Source organism: Equus przewalskii, chromosome 9, assembly GCF_037783145.1.
Source record: "Equus przewalskii isolate Varuska chromosome 9, EquPr2, whole genome shotgun sequence".
In the NCBI taxonomy this organism is placed as follows: domain Eukaryota; kingdom Metazoa; phylum Chordata; class Mammalia; order Perissodactyla; family Equidae; genus Equus; species Equus przewalskii.
Window position 1 is genome coordinate 57,043,005 of NC_091839.1, and position 17,901 is coordinate 57,060,905.

Genomic DNA, 17,901 nt, shown 5'->3' on the forward strand with positions numbered 1-17,901 from the left:
ACTATGAAAGTCAGGTATGGGGGTGGAGTTCTAACTCAACCTCTTCTCAGAGTCGTCATTGTGAGGGCCCAAAGACATTCTAGTTTTCAGATATTCCCCCAAACTGACAGAGTCCCCATAATGGCTCCCTGGCTTAGGAGGAAGGAATATTACAGTAAGAAGTGCAAAGTAGACGCTGATCAAATTCCCTTTCCTAATCAGAATCATTGCCTTTCTAGGAGAAATTTTCTAAAATTTCTGAAGGAAAGGTGAGATGTTATAAGCCAAAGGGGTATAGGTTCTGGGAGGAGCACGCTTGCTTGAGTAGCAGGTGTACATACTGTCCTCCTCCCCCACTCTATTACTGTACAGGCAACTCAAAAGATGCCTCCACCTAAAATGATGTTGTATTGAACCTGTGAAAAGCCCCAATGAATACAGCGCAGCCCCCTAAGGTTTTGGAACAAGGCCATGGCCCTTTCAGCAAGCAACTGAAGCAACTATTTCCTTTTGAGAAACAGATCCTGGCTTGCTATTAGACTCTGGTGAAAACTGAATAGAAGAACATTAAGTGACCACGCAACTAGCAGTTCACCATTAATTATTATTGGATGCATTTAGTTCTAAATTCCAGAAGGCCGTGATCAAGAAAAACAAGCGGAGGCCCAAACAGGATGTGAAGGCACATTTCAGTTGCATATCAGATCACTTACACTCCCTAGGAGCGTCCTGTGCCCTGCTACATGCCACCTCTCCCTCCAGCTGCACCTATGGCTTCATGAGGAGTACCCCACGACTAGTGAGTTTAGGACTGAGGGGGCAAAATTCCTCCCTGGTTACAGAAAGACCTGAATAACACATTGGCACGAGCTGCAAGAGTACTATTGTTACATGACAACTCCATCCAGGGGTGATCCTGAGAATAAGCCGAGAAGAGAAATCCTCTCTACAGGGAGGACCTAAAGCAGTGCATCTCATTACTCACTTTGCCTGGAAATAATATGAGGCCTGAGGTCAGAATCTACATGCCAATTTCTGGCATTTCTAATAGACTGGCTGAATGATCAGGACAAGGAAGGAACACATTCAGATGACTAGTGACAAGGTGGTTTGGGGAATGGATATTTGGATAAATCTCTGAGAATGGGACCAGCATCTGAGAATATCTGTGTTCCATGTGACTTCTCAACAAAAATACCCCCACTAAGAAGAGGCTCTTAATAAGCAGATGCACAGGGTGACTGTTATTGACAAAGGGGGCTACTCTCCTTATCTAGTCAACTCAGCACTTGACAAAGCAGTAGTGGTGGCAGGTAATGGTGGCTACACATGTGCTCAACAACAGGGATTTCCTCCCACCAAGGCTGACACAATGGCTGTCATTGCTAAGTGTCTCTAGATGATATCCTCCTTCCGATAAACCACTTACCTCATAAAGGATGAACTCCAGTGACCGTTTTCATCCTGGAGAGATGAGCAATTCGTTCTCTTCAGAAGAGACCTTTATCCTGTGTTTGGATATGATTTCCCTGTCAGGCTGCTACCGACACTACCATCTAGGTCTTACTTGTGTTCTAGCATGGTACCCTATTCAACACTGCCTCTGATAAATAAAATCAATTCCCAGCAAAAGTAAGGCAACTGGCTAGTGACCCAGGGCTTCTTTAATCTTAACACATACCCCACCCATCTTTCAGAAGCACCCTGGCCCACACAATGGTAACATAGCCTACAACAACATAAGCAAGGCTTCAGCTGGGAGTTACCGTGTTGGGAGGCTGGGCTATTGCTGCAAAATGCAGATTATGAGCTAAACCAGCATTCTTCCAGTTGGGTAATGGATGTGACATTTCTCACAACTACAATTAATGATCTCTGAGAAGTTTGCTACCTGTCTCTAAGCCTGGCAGTTGCTATAAACTTTTGTGCCCAAGAATGCTTCCATAAAGAAACACAATAATGGTGTGTCTGAACTGGAAGCTGAGCTTGCTACCTGGCTCATCATTGACAGAAAGGACAAAAGAGATGCTTAAATAGAGTGATATATCAGCTACCAAGAGGGCATATGGATACTGGCATACAATGTGAGCCAGGAGGAGTATAGATGGCATGCAGGAAACGCTCTGGAGTGCTTCCATAATAAAGTACAATGAAAGATACTGCAATTCTATATAGGCTAGGCCATCAATGGCATAACCCTTCAGGATGAAGATATGAATCAACCCATGAGGCAAAGAACCTTGACAAGCTGGAGTCATAGCCATTTGCAGAAATAATGCAAATTCTTTATTTGATGTGTATATTAGCTAGGATCAGGTATCACTGATTATGACATAAAACTCAAAACAACAGTTTAAGCAATAAGCAGTGTATTTCTTTCTTATGTAAAAGAAGTCTGAGGGGCCGGCCCAGTGACATAGTGGTTGAGTTTGTGCACTACACTTCGATGGCCCAGGGTTTGCCAGTTTGGATCCTCGGCGGGGATGTACACACTGTTCATTAAGCCATGCTGTGGCAGCGTCCCACATACAAAATAGAGGAAGATTGTCACAGATGTTAGCTCAGGGCCAATTTTCCTCACCAAAAAAACCAAGAAGTCTGGAGAGGGTAACCCAGAACTGTGTGGAAACTCCACAAAGATGTCATGTTCCTTCACACTCTCTAGTCTACCATCCATAGGGTGTGGCACTCATCCTCATGGTCAAAAATGGCTTCTAGAGCTCCAGATACCACATCAGTATTCAAAGTAGCAGGATAAAAGAAGGGACAGAGAAGGGTAGGCCCCCTCCCTTTAGGAGACTTCCCAGAAATTCCATATACTTCCACCAGTATCTTTCTTGGCCAGAAATTAGTCATAGAGCCACATCTCTTTTCCAAGGTAGAAAGAGCATCAAAGTTGAGAAAGGCAACCAGCAGTCTCTGCCACAGTGGGTCAATAGTTCTTGGTGTTTCCTCTGCCTTACTACTTCTTCTGCCCATATAGGTATAATAGTAGTGGGCAAATTTACCATTTAGCCCACAGGTTGAAGAATATAAAAACTGGGTCACAATACAATTAGAAGAAGATTGAATATCACTCAAGACTTGATAATGAGTTATTTCTTTGGGGAGGTGGTATGTTTTTAGTATGAGTGATTAATTACATCATTTTAGGTGGAGGCATCTTTTAAAATATCTATTCAGTAAGAAAGCAGGGAGGGCGGGCAGCAAATTCAAGCAAGGGTATCCTGCCCAGAACCTGTCCCCCTTTGTCTCATAACAACATCTCACTTTTCTTTTCACAGAATTCATTTCTCTTATTCTGTGAGGTCTCAGTAGGCCTGAAATACAACAGTTTACCCCACAGATGACCAAAGGAGTGGCCAATGGCCCAGGCAGGGCCAATCATAGTACACCTTTTGATCTACATTATGTATAAGATGAAAGAAAGGCTGAATAGGTCCTCTCTGACGGGAATTTGAGCCTTGAGGAGCCACAGAAGGATGAAAGGCAGCTACAGCCAAAACTTTCTGACAACAGTGCTGTACTGTAGAGGAACTAAACTATCCGTAAATTCCTGCTACTGATATCCCTTAGAGCTTCCCCAGTTCCCATTCTCCCTAAGGCCTGATTTTTTAACTCCCTCTTCAAAACTGTGATCTACCTAGCGTCCTTCCAACAAATTTCCTATTTTTGCTTAAGTAATCCAAAATGAGTTTCTTTGCTTGCAACTAAACAACACTCATATACAGTCATGTGTCGCTTAACGACAGGTATATGTTCTGAGAAACACATTGTTAGGCAATTTCATTGCCATGTGAACATGATAGAGTGCACTTACACAAACTCAGATGGTATAGCCTTACATACCTAGGCTCTATGATACTAGTCTTATGGCACCACTGTCATATATGCGGTTGGCTGAAATGTCATTATGCAGTGCACAACTGTAATTCTACACTCCTTTCCAACCCTAGCTCCAGTGTCTACCTCCCTAGGAGCACGTGACCCATTCCTAACTGCATTTTAGACATATCCACATGCCACAAACACAAAATTACCCACTATACTCTGCACCCAAACATGCGTCTCCTCCTGTATGCCCACTGTCAGTTAATGGTATCTCAATATATTAAATTACGCAACTTGCCTAAAATCTGCTCTCAAAATTACCAAGTCCTGTCAACTCCACTTCACAAATGTAACTTGAATCCATTCTTTCCACTTCATCTCCATCACCTCCACCACCACTGCCTACGTTCATACCCCACCTTCATCCTCCTCTACCCTCAAGAACACCTTCTCAATTTTCAATATTCAACTCAAATCATCTCATTGAGACTTTATTTGTTTTTTGTTGGGAAAGATTCTCTCTGAGCTAACATCTGTTGCCAATCTTCCTCTCTCTCTCTTTTTTGTTCTCTCCCCAAAGCCCCAGTACACAGTTGTACATTCTAGTTGTAAGTCCTTCTAGTTCTTCTATGTGAGTCACCACCACAGCATGGCTACTGACAGACAAGTGGTGTGGTTCAGCACCCGGGAACCAAATCAGGGCTGCCAAAACGGAGCATGCCAAACTTTAGCTACTAGGCCATCAGGGTGGCTCAAGACTTTCATGATTCATTAGCCCCCTGCTCACTGGACCACTCTATTCTTTGTATCTTCATTTTACTTGGAAACATTTTTAGCCCAACACGTGTAACATTTTATTGCACTTATTATTTTATATACCTATTTCCCTTATTTGAATATAAATCCTGGTGAGGAGTAAGGGGGAGCAGTTCAGTATCTGGTGTTCTTTGCAACCCCTAATAATAAGCACAGGACCTAGCCATTAAGAGACACACTTAACTAGCTGCTGAAAGAAGAAAGGAACGGAAGAATGAAACGGCACCCCTATCTTACACCATTCACAAAAACGAACTTGAAATAGATTAAAAACTTAAATGTAATACCTGAAACGGTAAAACTCCTAGAAGAAAACAAGCAAAAAGCTCCCTGATTTTGGTCTTGGCAATGATTTTTTGGATATCACACCAAAAACCAAGGCAATAAAAGCAAAAATAAATAAGTGGGACTACATCAAACTAAAAAGCTTCTGTACAGCAAAGGAAACAATCAACAAAAATGAAAAAGCAACCTACAGAATGGGAGAAGATATTTACAAACCATATATCTCAATATCAAAAAACCCCAAATAATCCAACAAAAATATGAGCAAAGGGAGGCCATGCTGAGGCAGCGTCCCACATAGCACAACCAGAAGGACCACAACTACGATATATACACTTATGTACTGGGGGGCTTCGGGGAGAAGAAGAAGAAAAATAAATAAATAAATAAATAAATAAATAAATATGAAGAAGAATGGCAACAGATGTTAACTCAGGTGCTAATCTTTAAAAAAAGAAAAAAGAAAATACAAGAAAACGATCTGAAAAGACATCTTTCCAAAGAAAACATACAAATGGCCATTAAGTGCATGAAAAGGTGCTCAACACCACTAATCAGTGTACACTTTAAATAAATTTACTTGACAATTTTACCTCAGTAAGGCTGGGAGCAAGGGAGGAGAAATGAAAAGGCCATAGCAATCTTCTGCCAGGTCTTCCTGCTCTAGTTTTTCTTTTCTGAAATCCACAAGCTCCACAGCCGCGAAAGCCAGCTTTCAAAAAGGCATTTCTATTCAGTTCTCTACTACTTAATCTTTATAGTTTAATTTTCATGTATAGGTACAAGGTCCATTTCAAGGTAACTGTTCGTTATGGTATGAGGTAAGGATTAAGGTTCTTTTTTTTTCCCCCAGCACGATTTGCTGAAAATACTATCTTTTACCCATTGGATTACCTTGCTACCTTTGTCAAAAATCGATTGACAATATACATGTGGGTCCATTTTGGAACTCTCCATTTGGTTATACTGATGTATATGTCTATCTTCACACCAATCCCACACGGTCTTCCTTATTGTAGCTTGGTAGGAAGTCTTGAAATCATTTCGGTAAATGCTAGATTTCTGGAGCCTTTCTCTACATGCTCCCTCTTCTTCTATATTCTGTCCCACAATTTCCAGCTGCCTCAGCCTCTCCAAAATCTGATCTGTCTCCTCAACTCAGCAGCACTGCCATCCTCTGCTTGAGTTCCCCCTCTCTGTGCTGCTATTTGGACAGTATCTCCCAGCAGAAAGCCAGAGTGATCACAGTTGTCAACTCAGTTGTTTTCCCTCTAAAAGTGTTCACAACCCTGTGTTCCTGTGCTCTAATCGGAATATAGTTGTTTCACATATTTATCCAGTTTTCTGCTATTTATAGTGGAAGGGTGAGTCTAGCATTAGCTACTCTACCTTGGCAGACGCAGACATTCCCAACCTGTCCTTTTTGCCTTATCCCATTCCATCCCACGTTCAGCTCACACCAAACCACTACTTCCTTACACTTGGCTAAGCAATTCCTTGTACCTTAACTGCTTTCCCTGCCCTGGTCATTTCCTTCTCATCCAACATGACCCAACTCTTATGTCATCTCACATTTGAAAGTCTTCAATTTTCTGTAGAGAAAGACTTTTTCACCTCTCTGTCTCTACAGCATATTGTTCACACATACTATAGCATTTATCCCAAGATCCTCTTGACTATTTGCATGTCTCCTCACTAAAATGAATTTCTAATAATAATGATAACTGCTAACTTATGGATACTTTCTATGTGCCAGGTACTGTTCTAAGAACTTTACCTATTTTTACCCATTTAATCTTGATAAAACTCTAAGATACAGGTACTATTATTATTCTCATTTTACAAATGAGGAGAGTAAGGTACAGAGAGATTAAGTAAATTGCCTGAGATCACACAGTGGTAGAGCCAGGATATGAATCTGAACAGTCTGATTCCAGAGCACATGCTCACTATACTGTCTCCCATGAACTCCTGAAGGGCAGCAACTACGTCTTATTCTTGTTTGTACACCCCATGCCCAGAGCACCTCAAACATTTGTGGAATGAATTAAAATTTATAATTTTCTCCGAGTCATCCAAGAAAAAGTCCTTCATGAGCAATGTAGGTTTTCAGTCAGTAATTACAGAACTGAATCTAGAAAGGGTCTTTCATAAACATAGAAGAGACTAAAATTAAATTTCTAATAATAAATTCAAAGAGCTCTGAAGAATTTTACCATGCAAAAAAGATTAATAAGGCTTCTTAAGTAGCTAAGTAACTGTAGCGAACTCAGTCAGGAACAGAAAGTCTCTACCAAGGAATCAATACTCCCTAAGAGAGAGACTAAACGTCATAATCTGTCACCAATAAATGGATACTAAATTAATCCCATCTATCTAAATCTGAAGTAGAGATCAGATTGTTTTGAGGGCAAAAGTCAAAAGAGTATTTAAGAAAATTTAATCCTAAGAGCCAAATCTGTCAAGAATAATCAATGAAAACAAATAAAGCGACATTGCTCAGTGAAATCAGCTATGTTGAAACAACAAAAATTTAACCAATTCTATATATTAAAAAAAAAGTATTACTCATCACCTTTGAAACAATTAAGTATCCTCCATATGATTATTAAAAGCATTTAGGTTCTTGACAGTCAGTAAATAGTACACGAAGGACGGATAATAGCTCCCTTCCTTGCCATATTCAGTGACAACACTAATTTCTACGGCAGTCTAGAATTGGCAACACCTTTGGAAATCATTTAGTCAAACTCCTTACTTCATTGCTTAGGAAACTAAAGCCCAGAGAGATGGAATGACTCACCTACAGTTACACTGTCACCTGCTGAAGATGAAGCTAGAACCACAGGTCTACTGTTTCCCCAGCCTACTGTGCATTTGTGTGCCGTTCATTCATTCACTCCACTCCCCTTCACTCTCGATTCAAATGATTTTTTTTAGCTTTTCAAAACAATGAAATAATTATAGAGTCACAGAAAGTTGCAAAAATAGTACAGAGTCCTATGTATCCTTCATCCAACTCCCTCCAATATAGAGCTGTAGTACGCTATCAAAACCAAAAAAATTAGCAGTGGTACATCAGTGCTAACAAATCTACAGACCTTAATCCATTTTCAGCACGTTTTTTTAAGATGCATTCATTTGTGTGTGTAGGTGTATATAGTTCTATGCTACTTTATCACGTGTATAGATTCATGTAACCACCATTAGAATCAAAACATCAAACTGTTCCATCACCACAAAATACCTCTTTGTATTTACATTCCTCCCTGCTCCCCACACTATCTCTGATTCTAGCAAACACTAATCTGTTCTCCATCTCTATAGTTTTGTCATTTTAAGAATGCTGTAAAAAAGGAATCAAACAGGGGCTGGCCCATGGCCTAGTGGTTAAGTTTGGTGTGCTCCACTTCAGTGGCCTGGGTTTCGTTCCCAGGCATGGACCTACACCACTCATCAGTGGCCATGCTGTGGCAGCAACCCACATACAAAATAGAGGAAGACTGGCACAGATGTTAGCTCAGAGTGAGTCTTCCTCAGCAAAAAAAAAAAAAAAAAGGAATCATACAGTATATAAACTTTCGAGATTGACTTTTTCTTTAATTATGGTAAAACATACATAAAATTTATCATCTTAACCATTTTTAACTGCACAGTCCAGTAGTGTTAAGTATATTCACACTGTTCTGCAACCAATCTCCAGAGCTTTTTCATCTTGCAAAACCGAAACTCTATACCCACTAAACAACAAATCCCATTTCCCCCTCCTTCCAGCCCCTGGCAACCACCATTTTACATTCTGTTTCTCTGAATGTGACTACTCTAGATACCTCATATAAATGGAATCATACAGTATTTGTCTTTTTGTGACTAGCTTATTTCATTTAGCATAACGTCCTCAAGGTTCATTCATGTTGTAACATGCGCCAGAATTTCCTTACTTTTTAAGGTTGAATAATATTCCATTATACATATATACCACATCTTGTTTATCCATTGATCTATCAATGGACATCTGGGTTGCTTCCACCTCTTGGTTATTGTGAATAATGCTGCCATGAACATGGGAGAACAAATATCTCTTGAGACCTTGCTTTCAATTCCTTCAGCTATATACCCAGAAGCAAAATTGTTTGATGATACGGTAATTCTATTTTTAATTTTTTGAGGAAGGTGATTGACTTTTTTCATTTAGCATAATTCTTTTGAGATTCACCCAAGTTGCTGTGTGAATAAACAGTTCATTTCTTTTCATTGTTGAGTAGCATTTCATTGTAGGGACGAAACACAGTTTGTTCAACCATTCACCATTGAACGACATCTGGGTTGTTTCCAGTTTTTGGCTATTACAAATAAGGCTGCTATAAACATTCGTGTATACATTTTGACAGAAGTTTTTATTTCTTTGGGATATGTGTTCAAGAGTATAATTCCTGGGTTGTATGTTTAATTTTATAAGAAACTGCCAACCTGTTTTCCAGAGTGGCTGTACCATTTTTACATTCCCATCAGCAATGTATGAGAAATCTAGTTTCTGTGCATCTTCACCAGGACTTCAAATTGTCAGTACTTTTTATTTTAGCCATTCTAATAGGTATGTAGCAGAATCTTGTCATGATTTGAATTTACATTTTTCTAATGGCTAATAATGTTTCATATGCTTACTTGCCATCTTTTTATTTGTTTACTTGCCATCTTTATAGGCTCTTTTTGTCCATTTTCTAAATGTACTTTTTGTTTTCTTACCACTGAGTTTAGAGAGTTCTTTACATATTCCAGACACAAGTCCTTCTTCAGATAAGTAATTTGCAAATATTTTCTCCTTGTCTGTGGCTCCTCTTTTCATCCTATTAACAAGGTCTTCTGCAGAGCAAAGTTTTTAATTTTAATGAAATCCAATTATCAATTTTTTTCTCTTATGTAATGGGTTTTTGGTGTCAGATCTACAAACTGTTTACCTAACCCTAGGTCCCAAAAATGTTCTCCTATGTTTTCTTCTAAAAGTTTTATAGGTTTGTATTTCACATTTAAATCCATTTGCATTTCACATTTAAATCCATTTACATTGATTTCACAATGATTCGTTTTACATTTTTTTTTTAATATGATGTGAAATTTAGGTCAAGCTTCTTTTTTTTTTTAAAGATTTTATTTTATTTTTTCCTTTTCTCCCCAAAGTCCCCCGGTACATAGTTGTATATTCTTCGTTGTGGGTCCTTCTAGTTGTGGCATGTGGGACGCTGCCTCAGCGTGGTTTGATGAGCAGTGCCATGTCTGCCCAGGATTCGAATCAACGAAACACTGAGCTGCCTGCAGCGGAGCGCGTGAACTTAACCACTTGGCCACGGGGCCAGCCCCTAGATATCCAATTGTTCAGCACCATTTGTTGAAAAGACTTTTCTCCCTCCACTGAAATGCTTTTGCACCTTTGTCAAGAATTAATTGGCTGTGTTTGTGTTGGTCTATTTCTAGGTCTCTATTCTGTTCTATTGATCTGTCTGTTCCTCTGCCAATACAACACCATCTTGATCAATGAAGTTATATATATAAGACTTAACATTAGGTAGAATGTTTCTCCCACTTTTTTTCCCCAAAATTGTTTTAGCTATTCTAGCTCCATTTCATGCTGCTCATTTTACTTTATTGCACTGCTTATCCTTTTTATAAGGTCCTCCCTATACCTAGTAGAGGTATGGCAGCCAGAGGAAGGAAGGAGAAAAAAGAACCATGAAGGAAACAATGTGTAATATACTACGACCACACTAAAATATTATCCAGGTAATTTCGATCCATTCATCCTAATGACACTCCGATTTCTTCATGAAAGGTTCTCTATTATTCCAGGACACTTCAGTATCTCTAAATGTAATAGCTAATATATCTCCACTATTCATTAGCCACAAGTCATTTACTTGCTTCTGTTAGATATTTATATATATACGTGTCCAACACGATGTCTCTTCAACAAGGGAAATGGTCCATGTTTTAGACTTCTTTATATTCCTCCATAAGCTTCAATAAACATTGAATTAATTAATTGAGAATTATTTTTTCTAACTGGAACTTAAAACAGAAAGATCCTAGAAAATCTAGACGACAAAGGTAAAAAATCAGCTAAATGCTACATTGTACCTAGTAATACGATAATTATCTCCCCAAATCTCAAGGTTTTAAACTTGATCTCACTTCTGAATTAAACTGTTAAAGAGTATACTTCTAGGCTCTTTTCCTTTTCTTGATGGAATTGATGGGATGGCTTATGTAAAAAAGAGAAGTTAGTGAATAATAAATTACGGTGATTTCCTTTTTTTCCTCTTGCTGTTTGCCAAAAATGCTACCATTCATCTACATTTTAGGGCTATTAGACATGATTCATCCCTAACATACTGTATAGATTTACCCAAAAAGTAAAATAACCCAAGGGGTACTTTACTGATTTAAGTAAATAGAAACTCAGAATGTCAGATGGAACCGTAAAAGAATTTACCACGTCTGGTTTTCTATGGTGCTAACTAAATCAACCACAAGGGGTCTTTGAGTCCTCTGGCTAATACGCTGAGTGACAGCACCTTCCTCTTAATTACCAATGCTTTGCTGACAATATTTCAACAAAGCAAGGTGTATAGCATTTGAAAAAATATAGCTACTTAATCCATGTTTTCAGCTATAATTTACAATAACCACAGTCTTCCTACCCAATGGATCAAATGCCTGCTCCTTTGCTAAAACAGAAATATACACAACTCCCTCCTTCAAAGGTTTTTATTCATTGGTTGCCTGTGAGTTTAGACTGTTTCAATAATTTGCAACACACTATCAAAGCAAATGTAATAAAACTATATGCGGATTCACTCTTTCTTTTCTTATAAACTAAAGCAATTCATATATGTTACCACAACAGCTTTGCTGAAACTTATTTTGTTCCTCTCCAATTCTTTCACTGTAGTATGGGACTAGGTAGGCAGGGCAGGCTCCAATCAGGAAAGTTTCAGAGCAATTAGTCTTAGAAGCTTTCACCCAGTGTGTCTCTGGTGGCTTCAGAAGGGATCTTCTCCAAGACCCCATTTGATGCTCTGGCAACTAGGCAGATGAACTGCAATTCTCAGAAGATACTCATCAATAAGGGTCTTTCTAGCTCTGCACTTTTAACTTCAATGCTTTGTTACAAAGACTACAATACGCACAATGCAATATACTACCACAACCCTCACCACTAACACTACGGTTCCCACCACACACAGACAGACCCACTATCTGATTAGCAAAAATGAAGAAACTTCGGGGGCTGGCCCGGTGGCACAGCAGTTAAGTTTATGTGCTTCACTTCAGTAGCCTGGGGTTCACCAGTTCGGATCCTAGGCACGGACCAATGCACTGCTTATCAAGCCATACTGTGGCAGGCATCCCACATATATTTTATATATATATAGGAAGATGGGCATGCATGTTAGCTCAGGGCCAATCTTCCCCAGCAAAAAGAGGAGGATTGGTGGTGGATGTTAGCTCAGGGCTAATCTTCCGCAAAAAAAAAATTAAGAAGCCGGATGGTTCTAGTGCTGTGAGAACAGAGTAACCTGAACTCAGACACTGCTCTGGGAGTATAAACTGGTATACATACCTTGGAAAACACTTGGTATTATCTACTAAAGCTGAACATGTGCATACATTCCTGTATCTACTCTCTCAAGACAAGTACACCAGGAGACACGTGCGAGCATATTCACAGTAGCATTTGTCATAACACCAAAAAATGCAAACAACCCAAATTCTGAGTGAAAGAAGATTGTGGCATATTCACACAACAGGATTTCATACACCAGTGAAAAACTAATGAAGTACAGTTAAATACAACATGGATGAACCTTAGAAACAATGATGAATAAAAAAAAACCAAGTCATAGCAGATTATATGCAATAAACTACCATAGTTATAAATCTCAAAACTGAGCAAAATTAAACATGCTATTTTTTAGGGAAACACTCATGTAATTTTAAAAAGGAAAAATAAACACAAAATCCAGAACAGTGGGGGTCAGGCAGATGGACTGGGGAATACACAGATAGCTTCAACAGGATTGGTAAAGTCGTAGTTCTTAAATTGAGTTCTTAAACTCATCAGTTTCATTGTTAAGCTTTAAAACATATATGTGTGTGTGTTTTGAGTGTGTATCATCCAGAATCTCTGGAGAACTAACATTCCAGCTACAGGACAAGTTTAGCCCACTCATAAGATGACATTCCTGATAACTGGGAACACCACCAAGAAATAAAATCACTTTACTATTGCTATTTGGTAACTTTTGTAGTAACAAAGAAGTGACAGGTGTCTCATAGAAAATTATAGCAAGGGGGTGGGCAAGGAAATGGGGGTGGCTATAAAAAGGGCAAGTGAGGGATCCTTGCAGTGATGGAAATGTTCTGCATCATGACTATATCAGTGTCAATGTCCTGCTTGTGATATTGTACTACAGTAGTGCAAGATGTTACCATTGAGAAAAACTGCATAAAGGGTACATCGGATCTCTCTGTATTACTTCTTCCAACTGCATGTGAATCTATAGTTATCTCAAAATAAAAGTTTAATTTAAAAAAAGAAACAGAAAAAAAGATAATTTTTGTCCAGGGTTTCTCCATCTTGGTACACATTTTGGGGCACATAATTCTTCACTTAGGGCTGTATTGTGCATTGCAGTGTTTAACAGCATCCCTGGCCTCTACCTACTAAATGCCAGTAGCATGCCCCTTGTGACTACATCTCCATACCCTGCCAGATGCTCCCTGCGGGGCAAAACAGCCCCATTTGAGAACCACTGCTCTGGTCATAAAAGCGAAGAAGAGCTGTGGAAATGTTCCCAAAAGAAGGAGACATGGCAACTAAATGCAATACCTGATCCCAGGCTGGATCCTGTACTAGAGAGGAGAGAATGCTATAAAGGACATTATTAGGTCAATTAACAAAATTGGAATATCAATGGTAGATTAAATAAAAGTATTGTATCAATATTAAATGTGCCTGAATTGATTACTGTAATGTAGTTATGTAAAGAATATCCCTATACTTAGGAAACACACAATGAAGTATTTAGGGGTAAAGGATCACGATGCACGCAATCTACCCTCAAATGATTCAGGAAATATATATGTGTGTATGTGTATATATAAATTTTACATATACATGTGAATAGTATATATATGTACATAATAGGTGAATCTGATTAAAGGGTATACAAGTGTGTTCTTTGTATTATTTTTACTCTTGCAACTTTTCAGTATGTTTAAAATCATTTACAAATAAAACGGTGGGTTTTTTTAAGTGGAAACAAAAGTTGTGGTCCCTAAAATCCTAACGGCAAGTTTCACAGTGTAGCAGACCAGCATAAGTGATAAAAATCCCAAGAGGATAATGACTACCGACCGGATAAATTCCTACTTCAAGCCTGGTTCGTCGAAAAGAACTGCCTACCTCCAGCCTATCTCCCCCTCCACATTCTTTCTGGAGATGACCTCTTAAATAGGGCGGAACGGAAAACGAATCTATCTCATTATTAAAAGACCATTTCTAGAAAGTGACTCAAATCCTCATCCCTACTCGATTTCTCCACAAATCCCTGAGGTATCTTCGCTCTCAATAGTCAAGAAGCAAAAACGCGAAAAGGGTACAAGTGTTTCTCAAAAGAGAACCACGAATCCGTTCGGCTGAGCAAATGAAGAGAGAAGGTTAAGGTGAGCGTAGTCAACTAGACACAATATTGAAAGTCTAAGAGGGCTGAGGAAAGGAAGGAGTAAAAAGAGACAAGCAGGGAGCCAGTATGAGCGAGGAAGGGTGTGTCGGCCAGGAAAAAGGACTAGAGTGGGTGCCAGCGTCAGCGGGACAGAGAGTAGCTCACCTGGCTGTGGTAAGCAGAGGGTGCTGAGTCCCCACCAGCTTCCGCACCTGCATAGCGATGTTGCTGAGTTCGTCGCTCAGCAGGCAACGGAGGCTCATAAAGGACGTGGGATAGCCCACGATCTTCTCTGCCTCTGACACCACTTGGTTCCAGTGGGCTGGGGACCTGGAAGACTGACCACGCCAGGAGCCCACCAAGGAGATGGTGTCGAGGGACGGGGACCACCACAGGCGACGCGGGGAACCCGAGGCCCCGAGATAACGGGGCAAGCGAAACAGCCGCTGCCGAAGGCTCATAGTTTGAGTCTGACAGTGTCAGGGACCTGGGGGTGTCCGGAGGTGGCGCGGGGAACAAACCAGGGGCAGAGGAGGAACTTGCAGGGACTAATTAGAAGCAGCGCCTCAGAGCGGGGTGGGTTCCTGGAGCCGAGAATAGAAAGGAACTTTCACTGCAGCTTTCTGCAGCATGGGCTAGATACACAACAGCCCCGGCTCAGCACCGTCCCCGGCCATCTGGGTAGAAACCACGGCCCCTGCCTAAATGGAGGACGCCATATTGGAGGCGTGGAAAGCGGCCTGCCGTAAAGACAGGGGCGGGCTGTTCAGGAGCAAATGTTCTTTGCTTTACGGCGCAGTCGTGAACGCCCCAGAGGGGCGGGGCTTTGGAGTTGAACCCCGGAAGGTGATGGGTAGGGTGAAGGCCTCAGCTCCTCCCACCTAACACGCCCCAGTACAGGCCTGCGAGGATCGCAATTGCGAGGGACGCAGGGCGGCGAGGAGCGGTTCTCCAGCCCCTGGAGTCTAGGCGGAGTCTGGTTTATGAGAGCATGCCCAGCGCCCAGCACAGAGTGGACATACAGATGTTTGTGTCACGAGCGAGGGTCGGTGTCTACCAACTCTCTTTCCCTGGCCCCCAGCTCCCGCGGAAGGAAGGGCGGCAGGCGGAGGCGCCCGCTCTTCTGGGATGCCTCTCGTAGCTGCCCGCCGCTAGACCCTGGCCGTGGTAGTGGAGCGGCGTGAGCGCGGCCCCTAGGGCTGCGGGGCTTCGGGACCTGCGGCCACGGCTCCGGTGGGACGCAATGTCCAGGCGCGGGGCGGAGCCTTCCTGCCCTCAGCTGCCAACCAGGCGGAAGGTGGCGTGGCCCGGCGGAAAGCGTTCTTTTTTCCAAGGAATGTCCTCCATCCTTGTCCGAGTCACTGGCTCCTCTGCCGGCCTCTGTTTCCCCATGTGTACAGCCCAGGCAGAACCAGCAGTGCCTCCACAGGGTGCGGAAAGGCCTGCGCCCAGCGTCTCTCGTCGTTCTCTTTAGAAGAAAGCTCTGCTGGCCATCCAGGATTCAAAACTGTATCACTGACCCACCCTAGTGCTTTCTACTTATAGCTCACATATGTGTTCATTTAATCCTCAAAACAACTCCATTAAGTAGATAGCGTTAGTATTCTTTATGTTTCATATGAAGAAACTGAGGCACAGCCAAGTCGTGTCAATTACCCAAGACCCCACTAGACTGGGATGTGAATCCAGGTAATCTGGTTTCTGATTCCATGCCCCCAACCCCTTTTTAAGGTTGGCACCTGAGCTAACATCTGTTGCCAATCTTTTTTTTTCTTCCTCTTCTCCTCCCCAAAGCCCCCCAGTCGATAGCTGTATATTCTAGTTGTCAGTGCCTCTGGTTCTGCTGTGTGGGATGCTGCCTAGCATGGCTTGATGAGCGGTGAGTGTTAGGTTGGTGGCCGTGATCCTAACCTGCAAAACCCTGGGCCACCAAAGTGAAGCTGGGGAACTTAACCACTGGGCTATGGGGCTAGCCCCATGATTCCATGCTCTTAACCACAATATTACACTGTCCCTCTAAGTAGCAAGCTACCAACCTCTTTATCCTCGTTGCGGAGGGAAAGCAGTGGTTATCGTTTTCGTAATGCCATCTTTTCTTTTTTCAGGTATGTCTAGCATCCTCACCCCGTTGTCGTCACCCAAAATGAGTGTTAACAAACCCTTGTTAGTAATAAACAATATATTGCCCGATTTTACACTCTTAAAAATAGCTTGTAGGGCTGGCCCCGTGGCCGAGCGGTTAAGTTCGCGCGCTCCGCTGCAGGCGGCCCAGTGTTTCATTGGTTCGAATCCTGGGCGCGGACATGGCACTGCTCATCAGACCACGCTGAGGCAGCGTCCCACATGCCACAACTAGAAGAACCCACAACGAAGAATACGCAACTATGTACCGGGGGGCTTAGGGGAGAAAAATGAAAAAATAAAATCTTTAAAATAAAAAAAAAAAGTAGCTTGTAAAACTCTCTTCAACTTTCAAAATTCTTTCAAATCCATGATTGATATTTTTAAAATTAGCATCATGCATAATATTGGACTAGACTCAAGCTACATATAAAACCTTGGACTTAAAGGGCGTATTAAAGAGTAATTATTCACTTTGCAAAAAAGATGCTTTTCTCTACAAAAAGTGTATCTGCAGACTCCCTTCGAATGGCAAATTTCCCTTGTTATTTATTTATGCTGAGGAAGATTCACCCTGAGCTAACATCTGTGCCAATCTTCCTCTATTTTGTATGTGGGTCATTGCCTCAGCATAGTCGCCAGGAGTGGTGTAGTCTGTGCTGCAGAACCGAACCAGGGCCACCCAAGCGGAGCCTGCCGAACTTGACCACTAGTCTACCTCCGGTCCCCACCTTGTGATTTAAAAATCTGATTTTATTTCCAAAAACTCAATTTAGGCATAACTTTTCAGGGGTACATTTTAAATGAACCTCACTTACTTATGCTTGTAAGTATTAAACACAATCTGAGCTCACAAAATAAGTAAGGCAAGCTGAAATTCAAAAATAATTCCTGTGAAAGAGATAAACTCCTGGCAATAAAATTCAGGTCTTTCTAGATGAAAATAAATGTGGAGCGTCAGATACCTTAGCATTCCAGAAAGTTCCAAGGCCGGAACTTTCTGGGTTATCCAAGGTGAAAGAAATCATGAAAAACCAGACAGAGATAAAGACTGAATGTGATATATTGTGCACCTGAGGCTGTTTCTCCAGAATCATGGTACCTTAAGATTAACTTTTCATGCAGTTTCCTTAATACCAATTCATAG

At 41.2% G+C, this 17,901-nt stretch overlaps 1 protein-coding gene across 4 annotated transcripts in view; it reads right to left on the bottom strand.

Moving 5' to 3' along the window:
* PDSS2 (decaprenyl diphosphate synthase subunit 2) overlaps window positions 1-16,031 on the bottom strand; it is a 270,216-nt gene extending 254,185 nt beyond the window's left edge. For 2 of the 4 annotated variants that reach the window (XM_070559179.1, XM_070559180.1), the window contains exon 1: window positions 14,799-15,375. In XM_070559179.1, the coding sequence (XP_070415280.1) occupies window positions 14,799-15,094 (296 nt within the window). In that variant the 5' untranslated portion in view covers window positions 15,095-15,375. Of the gene's footprint in view, window positions 1-14,798 lie in introns of all 4 variants that reach the window. The other 2 variants (XM_008520738.2, XM_008520744.2) reach the window with 2 other exon arrangements.
* Window positions 16,032-17,901: the final 1,870 nt, after the last annotated feature.